General features: G+C 39.2%; 1 protein-coding gene across 9 annotated transcripts in view; it reads right to left on the reverse strand.

Annotated features, from left to right (window-relative positions):
* Window positions 1-456: 456 nt before the first annotated feature.
* CLIP4 (CAP-Gly domain containing linker protein family member 4) overlaps window positions 457-15,733 on the reverse strand; it is a 121,835-nt gene continuing 106,558 nt past the window's right edge. For 6 of the 9 annotated variants that reach the window (XM_081264828.1, XM_081264830.1, XM_081264829.1 and 3 more), the window contains 5 exons: window positions 15,423-15,546; window positions 11,474-11,538; window positions 7,444-7,516; window positions 6,841-7,023; window positions 457-2,734 (listed from right to left, as the gene is read on the reverse strand). In XM_081264828.1, coding sequence (XP_081120954.1) covers window positions 2,413-2,734; window positions 6,841-7,023; window positions 7,444-7,516; window positions 11,474-11,538; window positions 15,423-15,546 — 767 coding nt within the window. In that variant the 3' untranslated portion in view covers window positions 457-2,412. The remainder of the gene's footprint in view (window positions 2,735-6,840; window positions 7,024-7,443; window positions 7,517-11,473; window positions 11,539-15,422; window positions 15,547-15,733) is intronic. The other 3 variants (XM_081264832.1, XM_081264833.1, XM_081264834.1) reach the window with 3 other exon arrangements.

The raw sequence follows: 15,733 nt of genomic DNA on the forward strand, positions 1-15,733 counted from the left end.
GAAAATGATTTGTGAGAGGGAGGAGGGTGGAGGGGATTCATCCCAAGATTACAAGGTCTCAGTCCACATTCAGCAGCTATCCGAACATTTTTAAGCACTTAAAATTATTCCCCCGACTTACCCTAAAAAGCAAAAACAAAGCTTTTCAGTAGAAAGGTGATTGCTTTTTGCCTCAATTCAAAGTGTTCTCTCATGTTCTAAATGAATCCCAGGCAAAGTTAAGTGATCTTAAAAAAAACTATAGAAAAACATCTTGAAACGACTCTGTTCTTCAAAATAATACTAACAGGAGGGTAGCTAAAAAACAGTTTTCCTTGTTGAACAACAAGCATGGTACTTTTTAAGATTGTTTATAGGGACAGGACAGCCATCACTATGGGGGGAGAAAAGCCCAGGGCACAGGTGCCCTCAGTTACTAAGAGAAGAATTGTAAACAGGGTAAATGACAAGATACCATTCCAAAACCAAGCAGCTTCCCTTTTTATTAATGCTCCAGAAGTGAACTTTGAATGACATTTAATAAGCAAAACACAATGGAAACACCTAATTTGTATCTATAGTATATGTAAACATACATGTTAAATGGATTTAATAATCTTGATCTGAATATGATGAGAATTTGTTCTTTGACATCAAAAATAAATTCAGTGTTGGCATTACTGTTTTTAACTCGGAGAGTTTTATATTTAACAGAATTATAAATTTCAAGTTCAGTATAGTCATGGATTTCATGTTCAGGTATAAATAGTTTTTAAGAAATAATCTATATAATAAAATAAATCTACTTTTAAATCACAGCACACTTATTTTCTTCAATCAATAAAAATAATCCTTGGTTATAAAGCAGCCTTATTTTGCAAATGTATTTCAGGAAAATAAGTCTAGCAGTATTTATTGACATACCACACTTTTTTTAAAAAAAAAAGGCAACAAAGTAACAGAATTTAGATTTTAAAATAGTATATTGCAAAATAGTTCAGCATATTTTATTTCTAAGCACAAAGCAAGCTCCATTCTGAAGGATACTTAATCTTATAAACTGTTCCAATATTTCTATGGTAGTTTGAAGTCTAAATATTGACAATAAATCTTTACACACATAGGACAGAAACTTCAATACATATACACAAGACAGACTTTGGACATTATTACATCACTCTAGCAAAGCTTAGTTTGTAACATATACTTAAGGAGGACCATGGTAGACAGTGCCATCTGTCGCTCTGTAAGAGGCTGACCTCTGCAACCTCTGGGGGCGAAGAACAGCCACTGTAGCCAACAACACCAGGCTGACCAGTGACAGAACAAAAAAGCCCGGGAATCATACACATTTAAATGAACAAGTAATACGCCCTTCCTGACACATCCTAATTTGCTCTCTTCTGTTGAATACGTTTTTTAAATGTTTTTCATATTCCAGGAGGAAAGGATGTCAAAGAATCTACAAAGATGAAAGTGCATCATGTTTTAAAAGTGCTTTGAGTGTGCGTGCATGTGTGCACAAGTGAGCGTGTGTGTGTGTACGTGTGTGAGATAGATACATCTAGCGAAGAAGTTAAACAAGTATGTGCAAAACATTCTGATCTGAATTCATAAACCTTAATTGTGGGTTTTCTGTAGTTCATACAGATTAGACAGGCAAGCAGCAGCAGAAAACTCAGAGGTTACCTACTTTGCATAGAGGGAAAAGCACTGAGCCACAAGTCAGGAGATTCATGGTTGTTTGCCAACCAACTAGTTGGTGGCCCTGGGTAGGACAGATTCCATTTCTGTATTCAGCAAAGGGGCCAGAGGCCAAGCCAGACTGCCCAGGGTTCATCCACCTCACATTCTAACACACCTTGAGGTGAGCCATTCCTGAAGGGGCGTGTGATTTTATCAGAAATATCAAAAATACACCTAGTTGCTATTACCTTAAGGTAATTATTAGGAATAAAACTCAGACAGAAAGAAAAACTCAGAAAACACGTGACAGAAAAAGGTCATGTAAACACTGTGTTAACCAAAGCTAGTGAAAACCTTCACAATCGTGACAAATCCAACATCATGTGCAAAAATGAAACACAACAAGCAAAGCAATACATCCATTTATCACCTGGTGGCACATTCTTTCCTTTCTTCCTTTTTTGAGTCCTGGAATTTTTCTTGGGACCTAAAGCTTTTAAAGCTTTTAAAAGTGCTTATTTGGAAACCTTTTAAGAGAACCATGATATCTAGAGCTCATGCTTGTGGCCTTTTAAGGAGTCACTCATTGTTGTAAGGGTTTGTACGAAGATGACTATATGCTGCATTTCCACATGTTAGATAATGGCTAAAGAAAGTAAAACCATATGCCATGGGTTCTTATTTTACACGGTGTGTGTGTGTGCACTGTGCACACACACTTTTGAGCTCGACTCATATTTTAGAAGCTTAACAATTCTCATCCACAAGTTTGGACCCATTGATTCCCCGATAGGTCACTCTTCCCGGTCTAACTAAGACTCCATGGTTCGGCTTACAGGTGAAATAGCGCTTGTCACCCACGGCGCCATCGTTCTTCCCCTTGGCGCTTCGGAGCTCCAGTCCAAGCCAGATCCCTGAAGCAAAGTCCGTGGGGCCCACGTACCTAACGGTACCCATCTCATTAGAGCTCGTGAGCAGGACCTGAGAGCCCCGGTGCAGCTTCACACTCCCCTCAAGGCCACCTGCTGTGCTGGTACTGCTCCAGCTGCGACGCAAAGCGGTCTTGGACCTGTCCAGAAGGGAAAGTGAGAACAGTCCTTAGGTGTGACAGCCACAGAAGACAACTGACCATACTTATCCCACAGCCAGATTCAGAATTCGTCATTGTAATTCACAAAAGAGAACACTTTATGGGAACAGCTTGATTTTTTAAAATGCTAAGCAGCAGCTATCGCATCACTAACACCAAATGAGGTCTGGGTGCCCTGAGCAGGATTCCTTCCTTTTCCTTCCTCATGATGGACTACAGATACCTCCCAGCACCTGCTGCCAATGTGACCTGGTTAACAAAACTCTTTGGGACTCACTCACCAGTGAACTCAGCCAAGGCCTCAAGCCTGCCCCGCCCAAGAGCTACCTTCCGTGATGTGCTGGAAGTCGCTGATCCTGAGGTTCACCCGCGATGGGTCCACTGCGGCCCAGATCTTGCTGCCCTCTCATCAGAGATCTTCCAGAAACCACCAATCCTACCTGAGCCTTCCACCGTCTGTCCCATGCCACTGCTCCAAAAGAAACCCTTCTCCCCAGGACCACAGCAAATACAGTGCAGAATCTATTACCCAAACTGCACAGATCTCATTGGAAACAGAACCTGGACCCTACTTATTTTTCTATTTTATTTCATTTTTATATATTTTTAAATACTCTATCAAAAACACTATCTCATTTCCTATCAACCACAACGCAGAAAGGAAGAGGACATGAATTTTATGGGCAGAAAGCTGAGGCTTAGAGGCTTATTCTGAGTTGCCCTTGCCAATAAAAGTAACAGAATTCTAGTTATAAAATACTTGTAAAATTATTATTTGCTATGTCAAATGCACAAACACAATAATAAACAATGTGTGAGAAAAGGCACAGATCTTTACTGAAGAACATACAAAAGAAAAATGAAAGTCCTTTTTCTAAACAGAAACATACATTTGTTAATATTTCAAATTCACCCCAAATGGACAATTTTTGAATCATGACAAAATTATAGTAATCTCCACATAATGACAGTGAGCTATCACTTCCTGAGCACTTAGTACGTGCCTTATACCTCCGTATATTATCTCATTCTGCCTTACACAAATCCATGAAAGAGGTCCTGCTTCCTTCCTGCTCACCTAAGAGGAGCACAGGCTCAGAACCTCAGGCCCAGGCTGCCCAGGCACACAGGCCAGGGCTAACTCACCACCAGATGGGCATCAGCCATCAAGAAAAGGTTGAAAAATGATGAGGCCATATTTACATTGCTGTTTTTTTTTTTAATTACAGTCACAACCCATAAAACAATGTGGCTCTGGCATAAGAATGACAAATAACAAAGGAAATGACTGAGGCTATGATTCAGGAGCAGAGTGCTTGCCTAGCAGGTGAGAGGCCCTGGGGTGTATCTAACCCCTACAAAAATAACTATTAATCTAGAAAAATTAAAAATATACAGAATTATTTTATGTGAGGACAGGTAAAACTTCAGAACAGGGAACCCTGAATTAGGGATGCTGGGCAATTGGTTGTTTGGGAGAGATGAATGTGATTCTCACAACTCATAAAATTTCAAAATTCCAAATATGAATCCCAAATACATTTAAGTACTAATGCATAATTTAAAAAAAAACACTGAAAGAAAATAATGCTGGATATTTATCTGACCTTGTGCATAGCATGCATGTGCCCACACACACAGAGAAAGGGGGTGATGAGAGGAAGAGATACATGTTTTAAAAGTTTGGCATCTATTATTAGTCAAGCTATGATTTTTTTCATATGCTATTATGATATAAAAATGTTTCCAGATGCTGGGTTTGTGGCACAGTGGCCTAGCGTGAGTGAGGTACTGGGTTCGATCCTCAGCACCACATAAAAATAAATAAAGATATTATGTCCACCTATAACTAAAATAAAAGAGTTTATTTTTTAAAAATGTTTCCATATCATAGCATAGTGCAGGTCTTTTTAAAAACATTGCCAAAGTCAGTGAGGAAAGATATTAAAGAACATGGGATTATGTTCATGATATTTTTATGAAAAAAGCTTTCTAAAGGGTATAAACACTGAGTTTGATCCATCTAACTTTACCCCAAAAAAACCCTCAGACACATGCATTAGGAAAAAAAAAAAACTGGAAAAGCATACACACCAAGGTGCTTATAGGGATAATCTCATGGAGGTGACAAAATTACAGCTGTTCCTTATCCGCATCTAGTGTTCCTTAATGTTTTAAATGTTGTACACTCAACTTTCCTAAACCAAAGAGCTTATAAAGAGAGCAAAGAGGGGACTGGGGCTGTGGCTCAGTGGTAGAGCGCTCTCCTAGCATGCATGAGGCACTGGGTTCGATCCTCAGCACCACATAAAAGTAAAATAAAGATAGTGTGTCCACCTATGACTAAAAAGAAAGTAAATATTTTTTAAAAAGAAAAAGACAGCAATGGGTAATAAACTGAATTCGCTATCTAAATCAAAATTAATGGTTTGGATAAACACTAAACATTCTAATAAGAAATTATTTTGATTCAAGTTATATCAAAGCTCAGAAGTCCGGGGAACTGAGAAACTCAGAATTATAGTATGTCTGAGAACTATGTTAATTCACTCAAAAACATTCATTGGCCACCTATGAAGTGGCAGGCATGGGCTAAGCTCTAGGAACCCTACATAACAAAGCACTAAAATCTTCTAAGCTACAATAAAGATGGAGGAAGGTGCCAAGGGTGCAGGGGGGGAGGGAATCTCTCCTGAAAGCCCAGGGAAGGCACTTGGTGGGGAAGTGACACTGGGGCTATAACTAGGGAGGTCGTGGACAGAAAAGCAGTACATGGGGTGAGCAAAAGGCACATTTCAGAGGGTCTAAAGAGCACAGCCCATGAGGTAAGGCAGGGGAAACACACAGGCGCTGGCCATGCAGGCCACTGTAAACTGTGCCCAGGAGTCTGGACCTCACTCTGCTTAGAAATTCAGAAGTGAGAAGGGAGGCAGAACACACTGACGGGGTGTGAAATGATGGACCCTGTGGCAACTGAGTTGCAGAACTTTGGCCTAAAGATACTTAAACCTGAGCTGACCGCCCCCCTGCCCCTGTGCGACATTCCAGACAGGACCCAGCACGCACTCATGAGCAGAGGCTCCTAACAGGGAGAGGAGCTGAAGCCACGTGGCAGGGAGAGGGTGAGATGCTGGTCAGACACAGAATGTACACAGTAGGATGAGTATAGTAGGAGAGGGGACGCATGCCTGGTGGCGACAGGTCCCCAAGCTCCTACAGTACTCTCTAAGCTCATTTTCTTTGTTACTCCCCTTCCTGGCATGAGATGTGCATGGGCTTCTGAAGAGCTGCTTCCAAGGCACTCAGTCACCTTTCCCTCTGAGTGAAGTGCATTCATCGCTACCATCTCCCCCACGAATAGAAAACCAACCTGCTCTTCCACACAAATGGCGCCCCTCTGCGGTTCCCTCTCACATGCGTGGGCACTGTGTCCTCTGGCCCAAGTCCTCCACACTTCTCACCCAGGAGTTTTCACCCCTTCTGACTACATTTTTCACATTTCTTCTGGAAATATTATTTATTTCCATGTAAATAAGCGAGAAAACAACATAGCGTTTGGCCAACCTCAATAAACTCACTTTCTCAATACAGATCCTTCAAAATACATCATGTTTCCTGATTAACAACAGCGTGACACACCATCAACTCTGTAGGTGGAGGTCCAGTCGCTGCACTCTCTCTCTTACTCCGAAGATCAGGGGCCACTTTCCTACCAACTGCCAGCACCTACAGGTCCTCTGTTCCTGAGAACACTGGTCACCAAACATTTTGGTCACACACTCTCTTTAAGTAAAAATAAATACATAATTCTAAAAATGGGTTCTATATCTTCGGTAAAAGTATAGTCAGTTTTAAACAGGTTCTAGTGTCAATCTGTATCCTTATTAGTAAAGCTTAATCTCTATTTTTATAGGAAAGGAGCACTGCGGTCTCCTCCCCGGGTCAAGAGCCGGTCTTGAGCACGCCCAGACATGCTGGCTTGACATCCATTCTCAGGGCTCAGCTTTTTTTCTTTTCTGCTCCTCCCCTCGTTCCTCTGTATCATGTCCTTCCACTCACCACAATCCCCACACTGATTTTTCTACCTCTTTCCCTTCAGCAGTCTTTCATCTCCTGGTTGTCTCTTCTTAGTAACATCTTCCACTCTGCCTAAGAATTCTTGAATATCTTCAATAAACTGGAGCACAGAGTTACTGCTGCTCTTAAACTCCAGCGAGAAGACCAATCTCAAAACTCTCAAAACTGGTGATGGCTTTGAGCAGTACATGCTTATTAAGGGGAGGGGGCATGCATTTTTAAAAAATATTTTAAGATTACCTTATGTAAACAGGCCTTACATTTCTCTCATGCATTGATCATATTAAGTCAAATCTCAGATTACTTTAATAAGCAGTGTTTAAAATAAATCCACCCTACTCAAGGAAAACACAAAATGTAAATTCCTCTTTTATTAGCAGTACTAACCTCTGAGAAAATATATGCAAGACTGCTCTATTTAGTCACTGGTGACATTTTTAATTGAGCTTGCAAAGGAGAGAGGAAGAATTCAGTACACTGATCACACCTTCTCTCTTACGTGTCAAAATTCTACCAAGCAACGTACTACACAGAAATCCACTTTTCTTCCTTCACAGAATCCCGTCATGCTCATCTTGAAAGGTGTTTTTCTAAATCTTCTTAATACTCACTTGGCAAAAGCATTTCTTCTGTTAATCTCTTTTTGGGAAGAAGCAGAAGTTGTGCTGAAACTTCTCCTAAAACCTAAATATGAAATTAATTTCAGAAGAAGAAAAATAAATCACACATTTTTAACTCCTTATTTAAAAAGTTATCTCTGGTCATTTCTCTTCTACAGATGTTCTATGATATGAAATATTTCTTTGGGGGAAAAAAAAGTGTAAACTCAGAGCATATTGGCCATTCAGATTTCTTGACAGATTCTTACCTTTACCTTACCTTTACCTTCCTTAGCAAACTACACTCGTACGGGATAAGTTAAGATCATGAGAGTACTTTTGGAAGTTTTTATCATAATATTTCTCAAATAAACTGAATTATATATTGATACAGTTGATTCCTTTTATGACTGGATATTGCAATCTTGATAATCATGAAAAAATGATGATTTTAGAACACCATTATTAAAAATACTCCATTTATAAAAGAGTAAGTAATAAACTTCAGAGCTGAACTCCTTGATTGTTGCTGTATACATAAAAGAGAGTTTTTAAAAAAAAGACTTCACAAAAGATAAATTCTTACAAAGGATTCTCAGGGCCTCATGCATGCTAGGCAAGCACTCTGCCACTGAGCCCCATCCTCAGCCCCAGAACAACCTTAATTTAAAACAACTATATTAAAAAAAAAAAAAAGTACTGATGAACTTACACAAAAGGCACAATTTCAAAGAAAATTTTTAAAAAGAAAGAAAGCATGAGTGATCACCAGGCATCCAGATAGCACACCACAGAGTTTTCACTCAATTCTAGGAACCATGGCTCTTGCCTTTCTGGATGCACTAGGGAATGGGAAGAAAGCAGCAAGGGCCTACCCAAGCGGGTAGGGGGGCGGGGGATTCTCACTAAAAGGGAGTCTGGTTAAAGGAGCTCACTCAGCATAAGCTTAAGTAAGAAACAGAAGGAAGCACATTCCAATGAAGACAAAGGAAAGGGATTTGTGTCCAACCTCCCACTCAGTAAAAGGCAAAAACTTCTACCCTCACAGTTTGTGACCATGAGTCAAATTCATGCTATCTGTGTGAAAAATAAAAAGTGCTGCACAGAACATAAGTTAAAGTCCCAGGTTGGAGCAGTGCCTCCAGGCCACTGGCAAAAGTAAATATAATCCCAGAATGCATCAACCCAGGCCTCAAAGAATTCTCATCTTTAAAACTCCAAGTAAATGAAGCACCTCACAATAATAAATTGAAAACTCACGAGAAAAGAAGGCACCCTAAATCAGGCTCAACAGAAACAGATGCTGAATTAGACTCACAAAATCTTCAGATATTGATTACTTAACACAGAATAAAATAAAATAAAAATAATTTTAAATGTCTAAAGATAACAAACTTGAAAATATGGGGAAATAAGTGATAGTAAATAACAACCAGATTTTTAAAAATAAATAAATAAATTTCTACAATTAATAACTTTATGTCTAGATTAAGCAAGAGAATAAACACTGCTGAAGAGAGAATCAGAAAACAGGAAGAAAACTCTGAAGATATTCAGAATGTGATCGGAGGACAAGTTGTGAAAAAAATATAAGAGGCATGGGGAAAAAAGTATGAAAGTCCAATATAACAATCAATCCAAATTTCAGGAGGAAATAATAAAGAAAATGGAGGAGAAAATACTCTTGAAGTATAATGAGTAAAAATTTTATTGACTTGAACAAAGATCAAAGATACTAATTCCAAGATCCAGGAAGACCCATGATACCAAACAGGTTAAACCAAAACCAAAACCAACAACAACAAAAAACCTCCACCTAGAAATATCCTAGTAAAGCACCACCAATAACACAGGGATCTCTAACAGCATCCCCCCAAAACTGATTAACTTGGTTTTCATTAAAATTTAAGACTTCTGCTCTGTGAAAGACACCATTTAAGAGAGTAAAAGGAAGCCAGGCGCAGTGGCACACGCCTGTAATCCCAGCAGTTCTGAAGGCTAAAACAGGAGGATCTCGAGTTCAAAGCCAGCCTCAGCAAAAGCAAGGTGCTAAGCAACTCTGTGAGACCTTGTCTCTAAATAAAATATAAAATAGTGCTGGGGATGTGGCTCAGTGGTCAAATGCCCCTGAGTTCAATCCCTGGTACCTCACACACACACACCAAAAAAAAGAGAGTAAAAGGACAAGCCATGGATTGAGAGAAAATATTTTCAAAACACTTATCTTATTGGTCTAGTATTCAAAATACACAAAGAACTCAACAACAAGAAAATACCAAGAAAAAAACAACCTATCTGAACAGACACCTCACCAAACAAGGTTCACTGAGGGGTGAACATGTGAAAAAATACTCAACCTCTATCAGGGGCTGAACTGGGTCCCCCTAAAATTGATAAGCTTAACTCCTAACCTCCAATACCTCAGAATGAGACTGTACACAGACATAGGCTTTAAATAGGTAATTAAGGTAAGACGAGGTCCTGGGGTGGGCCCTAGTTCAATATGATAGGTATCTTTACAAGAGGAGGAGATCAGGACACAGAGACCATATGACAGCAGAGGAAGAAGCCACTGCCAGCCAAGGCAGCTCCAGCACACCAACACAACACCGCACCTCCTCAGGGAACCCCCAATTAAAACACACGGCTATCAGAATGGTGAAAATCCATCCATATGTCATAAGTTGACCTCAACAAGGACTTACGGGCTGGTGTTAATACAAATAACTCTCTCATAGATGGTCATCCATATGGAAAAGAAAATTACATTTGATCCGTACCACCCACAAAGTCAATTCCAAGTGAACTGACAACAAATGTGAAAAATGAATATATAAAAACTTTTAAAGCACAATGCAGAAAAATACCTTTATGATATCTGTCTTAGGAAATAACTTCTTAAGACAAAAAAAAAAAAAATGCAGGCCATAAAAGGGTTTGCTCTTTGACTACATAAAAATCGAGAACTTTTATTTATGCAAAGATTAAAAAAAAATAGTGAAGAGACAAACAATCAACTAGGCAAAAACTGAAAAAAATATTAGCACCTAGAATACACAAAGAGAGATCTACAAATTAATAAGATAAAAAACAATACATGCCAAAAAAAAAAAAAATGGGCAAGAGACTTAAACAGGTACTTGGTTAAAGAGCAAATGGATATGGCCCATAAACTGAAGCCTGGCTCCACCTCTTCGGTAATCTGGAAAGTATGAATTAAAGCCACAGTGAGATACCACTGAAAACCATCAGACTGGCAAAGATTCCTAAGCCAAACAAGATCAGTGTCAGGAGGTACAGAGGGACAGAGTGTATGCTGCAAGCACCTGGCGCTCCCTAGGGAATGTTGAGGACACGGCCATCCTCACCTGGCAACCTAGAGACACAGTCGCCCATGCACCACAACACACGTTGTACTAACAAAAAATAGGACGTAACCTGAAATAACCATCCTGCATTTTAATGGGATGCTACATAACAAAATAGCAAGCACTAATCAAAACTAAACATTATTTATACACACACACACACATATATATGATATACACAGAAAATAATTAACGTAATATTCAAGGCTCACAACCTTAGGATGGGATATATGATGAGGGAGGAAGATGAGAAGCAGGTGGGTACTCAGGAGTTTCTACAACACAGGTAATCCTCAGCTGAGGGGTGGGTAACAGATACTTGCTCCATGATTAGAAGAACTATACAAATGCATTCATGTACTACTTTGTTTACATACAAACTTGACAATACAATGAACTAAAACAAAAGAACTTCTTTTTTTTTTTTTTTCCCAATACTGGGGATCAAATCAACAGACACATGCTATGCAAGCAGCTCTACCCCGAGCTACATCCCTAAACCTTATTTTTCCTTTTTTTTTTTTTTTTTGAGACAGAGACTTACTAAATTACCAAGGTTGACCTCAAACTTGTGATCCTCCTGGCCCAGCATCCCAAGTATCTGGGATTACAGTTCTGTACCATTACCCGTGGCTACAAATATTTACTAGCAATATAAAACTATGTTATCTTACCAGGATAAGAATGATTCTGTTTATTTGAAGAAATTTCTGAAAGAGTATCCAGGGAATCTGTTAGTCTATAAACAGAACAGACAAAGCATACCTCATTAATAGTAGTTGGTGTTCAGGTTTTCAACCAAGGTTTTCACACCAATTAGTATTTGTTACTTCTTTCATTCAACAAACATTTATTGAGCACCCATATAAGCCAGGAATGAGCTTCAGCCTAGTGTGGGAGATAGGCAATACTCAAATGGAACAATCAGAATCACTATCTAAGAATCAAAAGTATGAAAAGTCAATTTAAAGTAAAGTAACTTAAAATAGGAACCTGATTTTGTTTCTTTGGAACTTTATTTTCAAATGAACTTAAAAAATATGAAAATATTTTTATTTTATTAAATTTAACAAACAGTAGATTAAAATTATAAAAATATCATTGATTCTTAAGTTGGAAAAAAAAGATATTGGCCAAGTTTGTGTGTGTGTGTGTAATTTTTCTGATAAAACTGTACGGCTAACCTAATTCAAGGCCCTTTATATTTGACTTTAAGCACAATCATAAAGGTCACCTTCCCCATGGGTTTTCTCTTCATTTTTTGATATTCAAATTATTCCTTATTTTTGAAAAGCCAACCCTGACAGCCTCATCTTCTTTCAACTGCTTACTGACCTAAATCTGCAAGGCCTCCTGTGTCAATCCCTTCTTGCAACACGCTTCACTTCCATCAAGGAATCCTGCAACTCCTGCAGCATCTGCAGCTCCACACACAAGCCACCTGCATTATTTTCACATGGCATACAACACACTGCAGTCAATGAGGGATTGAGGGACACAAAGAATGTGACTTGATGAATGGCGAACAGGACAGACTTGGATGAAGTGGTGATGGACAGTAGAGAGTAACCGAATCCTAAAGGTGATCAGCTCATTAAGTTAAGTGCCTACTGATAAGAACTAAGAAAATGAATACTATGCTAATGAAGATCATCTGGTCAATATGCACACGTGTTGGGGAGGGGGGTTAGATTTAGTGAGTTTTCTCAGAGTATTTATTAAAAGAAACACTGATTGATTTATATATTGACCAAATATATAAATGTATATAGATATATGATATATAGATATATATAAGCTGAATGGAAGTTGGGTAATGGTGGGTAGGTCTAAAAAGCCAACCCAGCAGAGGAAATAATATGTGCAACAATTCTGGGATAGGAGGCACATTTTTTAAATGGAAAGGGGAAAAATAAAAGGCAGCTATAATTCCAAGGAGAAAGATGCAAGGTGAGGATGTGATAGGTCACTACCTTATTAGGACTGTCCTCCAGCAGTCCCTAATTTAAAAATCCTTCCATCGTGGGGATCAATGGGGTCTTTAAAGAGATCAAAACTGATTTGGATGAGAAACTCTTCAAAATCAGAGACCATGTCTGTTTTATTTGCTTATAGAATGCCTAGCACAGCACAAAATGCTAAAAGACACTTAATAGTATTTGATGATGATGAATGAGACAATCAGAAGATGACAGGAAGACAGCTGGATTGAGACAGCAGTTCATTTAGAGACAGCCCTGTTTCTGTTAAGAGGGAGCTGCTTTCAAATGCAACACCTTAAAGAAGACCAAACAGAAGACAAGCAAAACACAAAGTCAAAAACAAAGCCAGAGGAAAAATGAAACCATGAGAAAGAATGTGGCTTCACAGTGCAGAGGAGGAAAAAAGGGCTGTTCCTGCAGAAAAGCATTGAACTGGGAATCAGAGCTGACCAATACTTACTGTGCCTAAAAAGCACCAAACTACACACTCTGGGTAATGGAACATGAAACGAATCCCAGTCCTCATGACTAGGAAACAAAATTTGTATAAGCCTGTAGCAACGTGCCAATGAGGATTTTCCCAAGTAGCAGAGCGCAGGAGCCTGACCAATGGCTCAGTGGACCTCACTCCCAAGGTCACCCCTTGCAACTTCTTAAAGGAAGTCACCAGAGCTCCTTTATCCACCAGAGCTATGTTAAGAAGCACACATCCTGATTCTAGATGGTCAGGGTTCAAATCCCCACTGGGAGCATAGCTGACTTAATCTCTCTGGGTCCTGCCTTCCTCGTCTGTGAATCAGGGAGAAGTACGGTGCCTGACTCACCGGGTGTGGAGAAGTAAATCATCTGTTATGGTTTGGATGTGAGGTGTCCCCCCAAAAGCTCATGTGTGAGACAATTCAAGATAGTTCAGGGGAGAAATGAATGGGTTGTGAGATCTTAACCCAATCAGTGATGTAATCCCCTGATAGGGATTAGGTGAGTGGTAACTGAAAATGGTAGGGTGTGGCTGGAGGAGATGGTTTTGATGTATATATTTTGTATCTTCAGAGTGAAGTCTCTCTCTCTGCTTCTTGATCACCATGATGTGAGCTGCTTCCCTCTGCCACACACACTGCCGTAATGTTCAGCCTTATCTTGAGCCCCAAGAAATGGACCCAGCCTTCGATGGACTATGACCTCTGAAACCTTGAGCCCTCAAATAAATTTTTCCTCCTCTGTAGTTGACTAAATACATGAACAGTGCTGAAAACAGGGCCCAAAAGTTGTGCACATGATTCATTACTAGCATGTCCTTTTCTTCATTTAAAAAATGACTACAAAAAAAGGAGGAGGAGGTGGGGGAGGAGGAGCAGCACCAGCAAAGTGCCTAAAAGTATGGACTTAAAAAAAATAAAATAACAAACCTGGGCTGGGTCCAGCTCCACCCCTAACTAGCCACATGACTTTAGCTAAGTTACTTTATCTCTTGTAATTTGTTTCTTCACCTGCCAAAACGGGAATAATCATAATGGCTTACACTGCCTGGGCTTGGACACAGAGGAGCCACAGTGACATAAGCAGCCAGGCCACACACTATAGAGCCCTCTGCTTATTAAATGCTCAATAAATGTTTGTAACAGATATGGTTATTTTCTGGCTTACCTGACCAAACAAACGCCTATTAGGATCAAAGGAAGTAACATTTAACAGAGGATACTTTAGGAACTACAAAAGCACTGTATGCTGAATATTTATCAAAAAGAAGAAAATGACAATACCAAGTGCATTGTAAAAAGAAGGAAATTAATACAAAAAGTATATGCAGTTATTCAACACAAAAAAAAAACTGAGGACGAAAATTGATAAGAGAAACTAAAATGAATTTGCCTGGAAGCGGTCACAGGCTCGTAAGGGAGCCGGAGTGTGATCAGAGTTCTAGACTTAGGAATATGATCAGACCATGTATGTTCTCCCTTATTGAAAGATTCGCATCCTATTTCCCAGCCACTGAAAAGCACACCAAGCCAGCTCTTCCAGCACATAAGGCACTTCACTTTCCACCTGGAATTTCAGAGGGATTTTTTTTTCTGCTCAAGTTGTTTTTTAAAACCAGAGTAAGGTGCACAGAAGTGTTACTGTCTTACGAAGAAACACCGAGGAGGTTTATTATATATAAGTCCTTGAAACTTCACTTCCCCCAAAGATCTACTGCCTATCTATTTTTGAAAACTAAAGAAATCAGAGGAAAAGCCATTTTGGTTCTATTAGGTTTGCAGGAGAATGAATGGGTGCCTGCTGGCAGGAAATTTAATGTAGTTAGGATGTGACTGAAGCAATCAGGGAGCATTTTTACTTTTGTTTGCATGACAGATTAAGCTTGCTGCTCTCACTGTTCTTAGCTTCAAAACGCCACTTCTAATAGCCTACACATACTCATAGGGTTTGCAAATGAGGAAAAAAGGTTTTTAAAATTGCAAATCCTTAGCAAGGCAAATTTAGCTTTCCATGAGCCTTCTCTCTGAAGAAGGTGGCTGGTTAACCCTTAAATGAAGGCACAAGTTACACTTGGTGTGTGTCTCCAGATCAAATTAGGGTCTCTGTGTGCAACTTCAAATTTCAAAACATTTATGTAAACATACACAAATCCCCTTTTTCTCACCTTTGTACCCTGGATGGGGGAGCAAATATTCCATATCTTGGAGAACAACTAAAATACTGCACACCTCCAACTGAACCATCATTCTTGCCATGGGGTTTTTCAAGCTCTATACCGTACCAATACCCTAGAACATGAATATTGCATTTTAAAAGCGTCTACACTTTGCTCAAAATCATTATGCTATTATACTAACCCAAAATCTGGATGGTTTAACATTTTCACAAATGACCAAAATGATGGAATATCATCACCATCATTAAGCTTTCAAATGATAAAATTATAAAATATAAAACTTGAAAATTTTAAAAGTG

This window comes from Spermophilus citellus (genome assembly GCF_964194105.1).
Source record: "Spermophilus citellus genome assembly, chromosome: 13".
In the NCBI taxonomy this organism is placed as follows: Eukaryota; Metazoa; Chordata; class Mammalia; order Rodentia; family Sciuridae; genus Spermophilus; species Spermophilus citellus.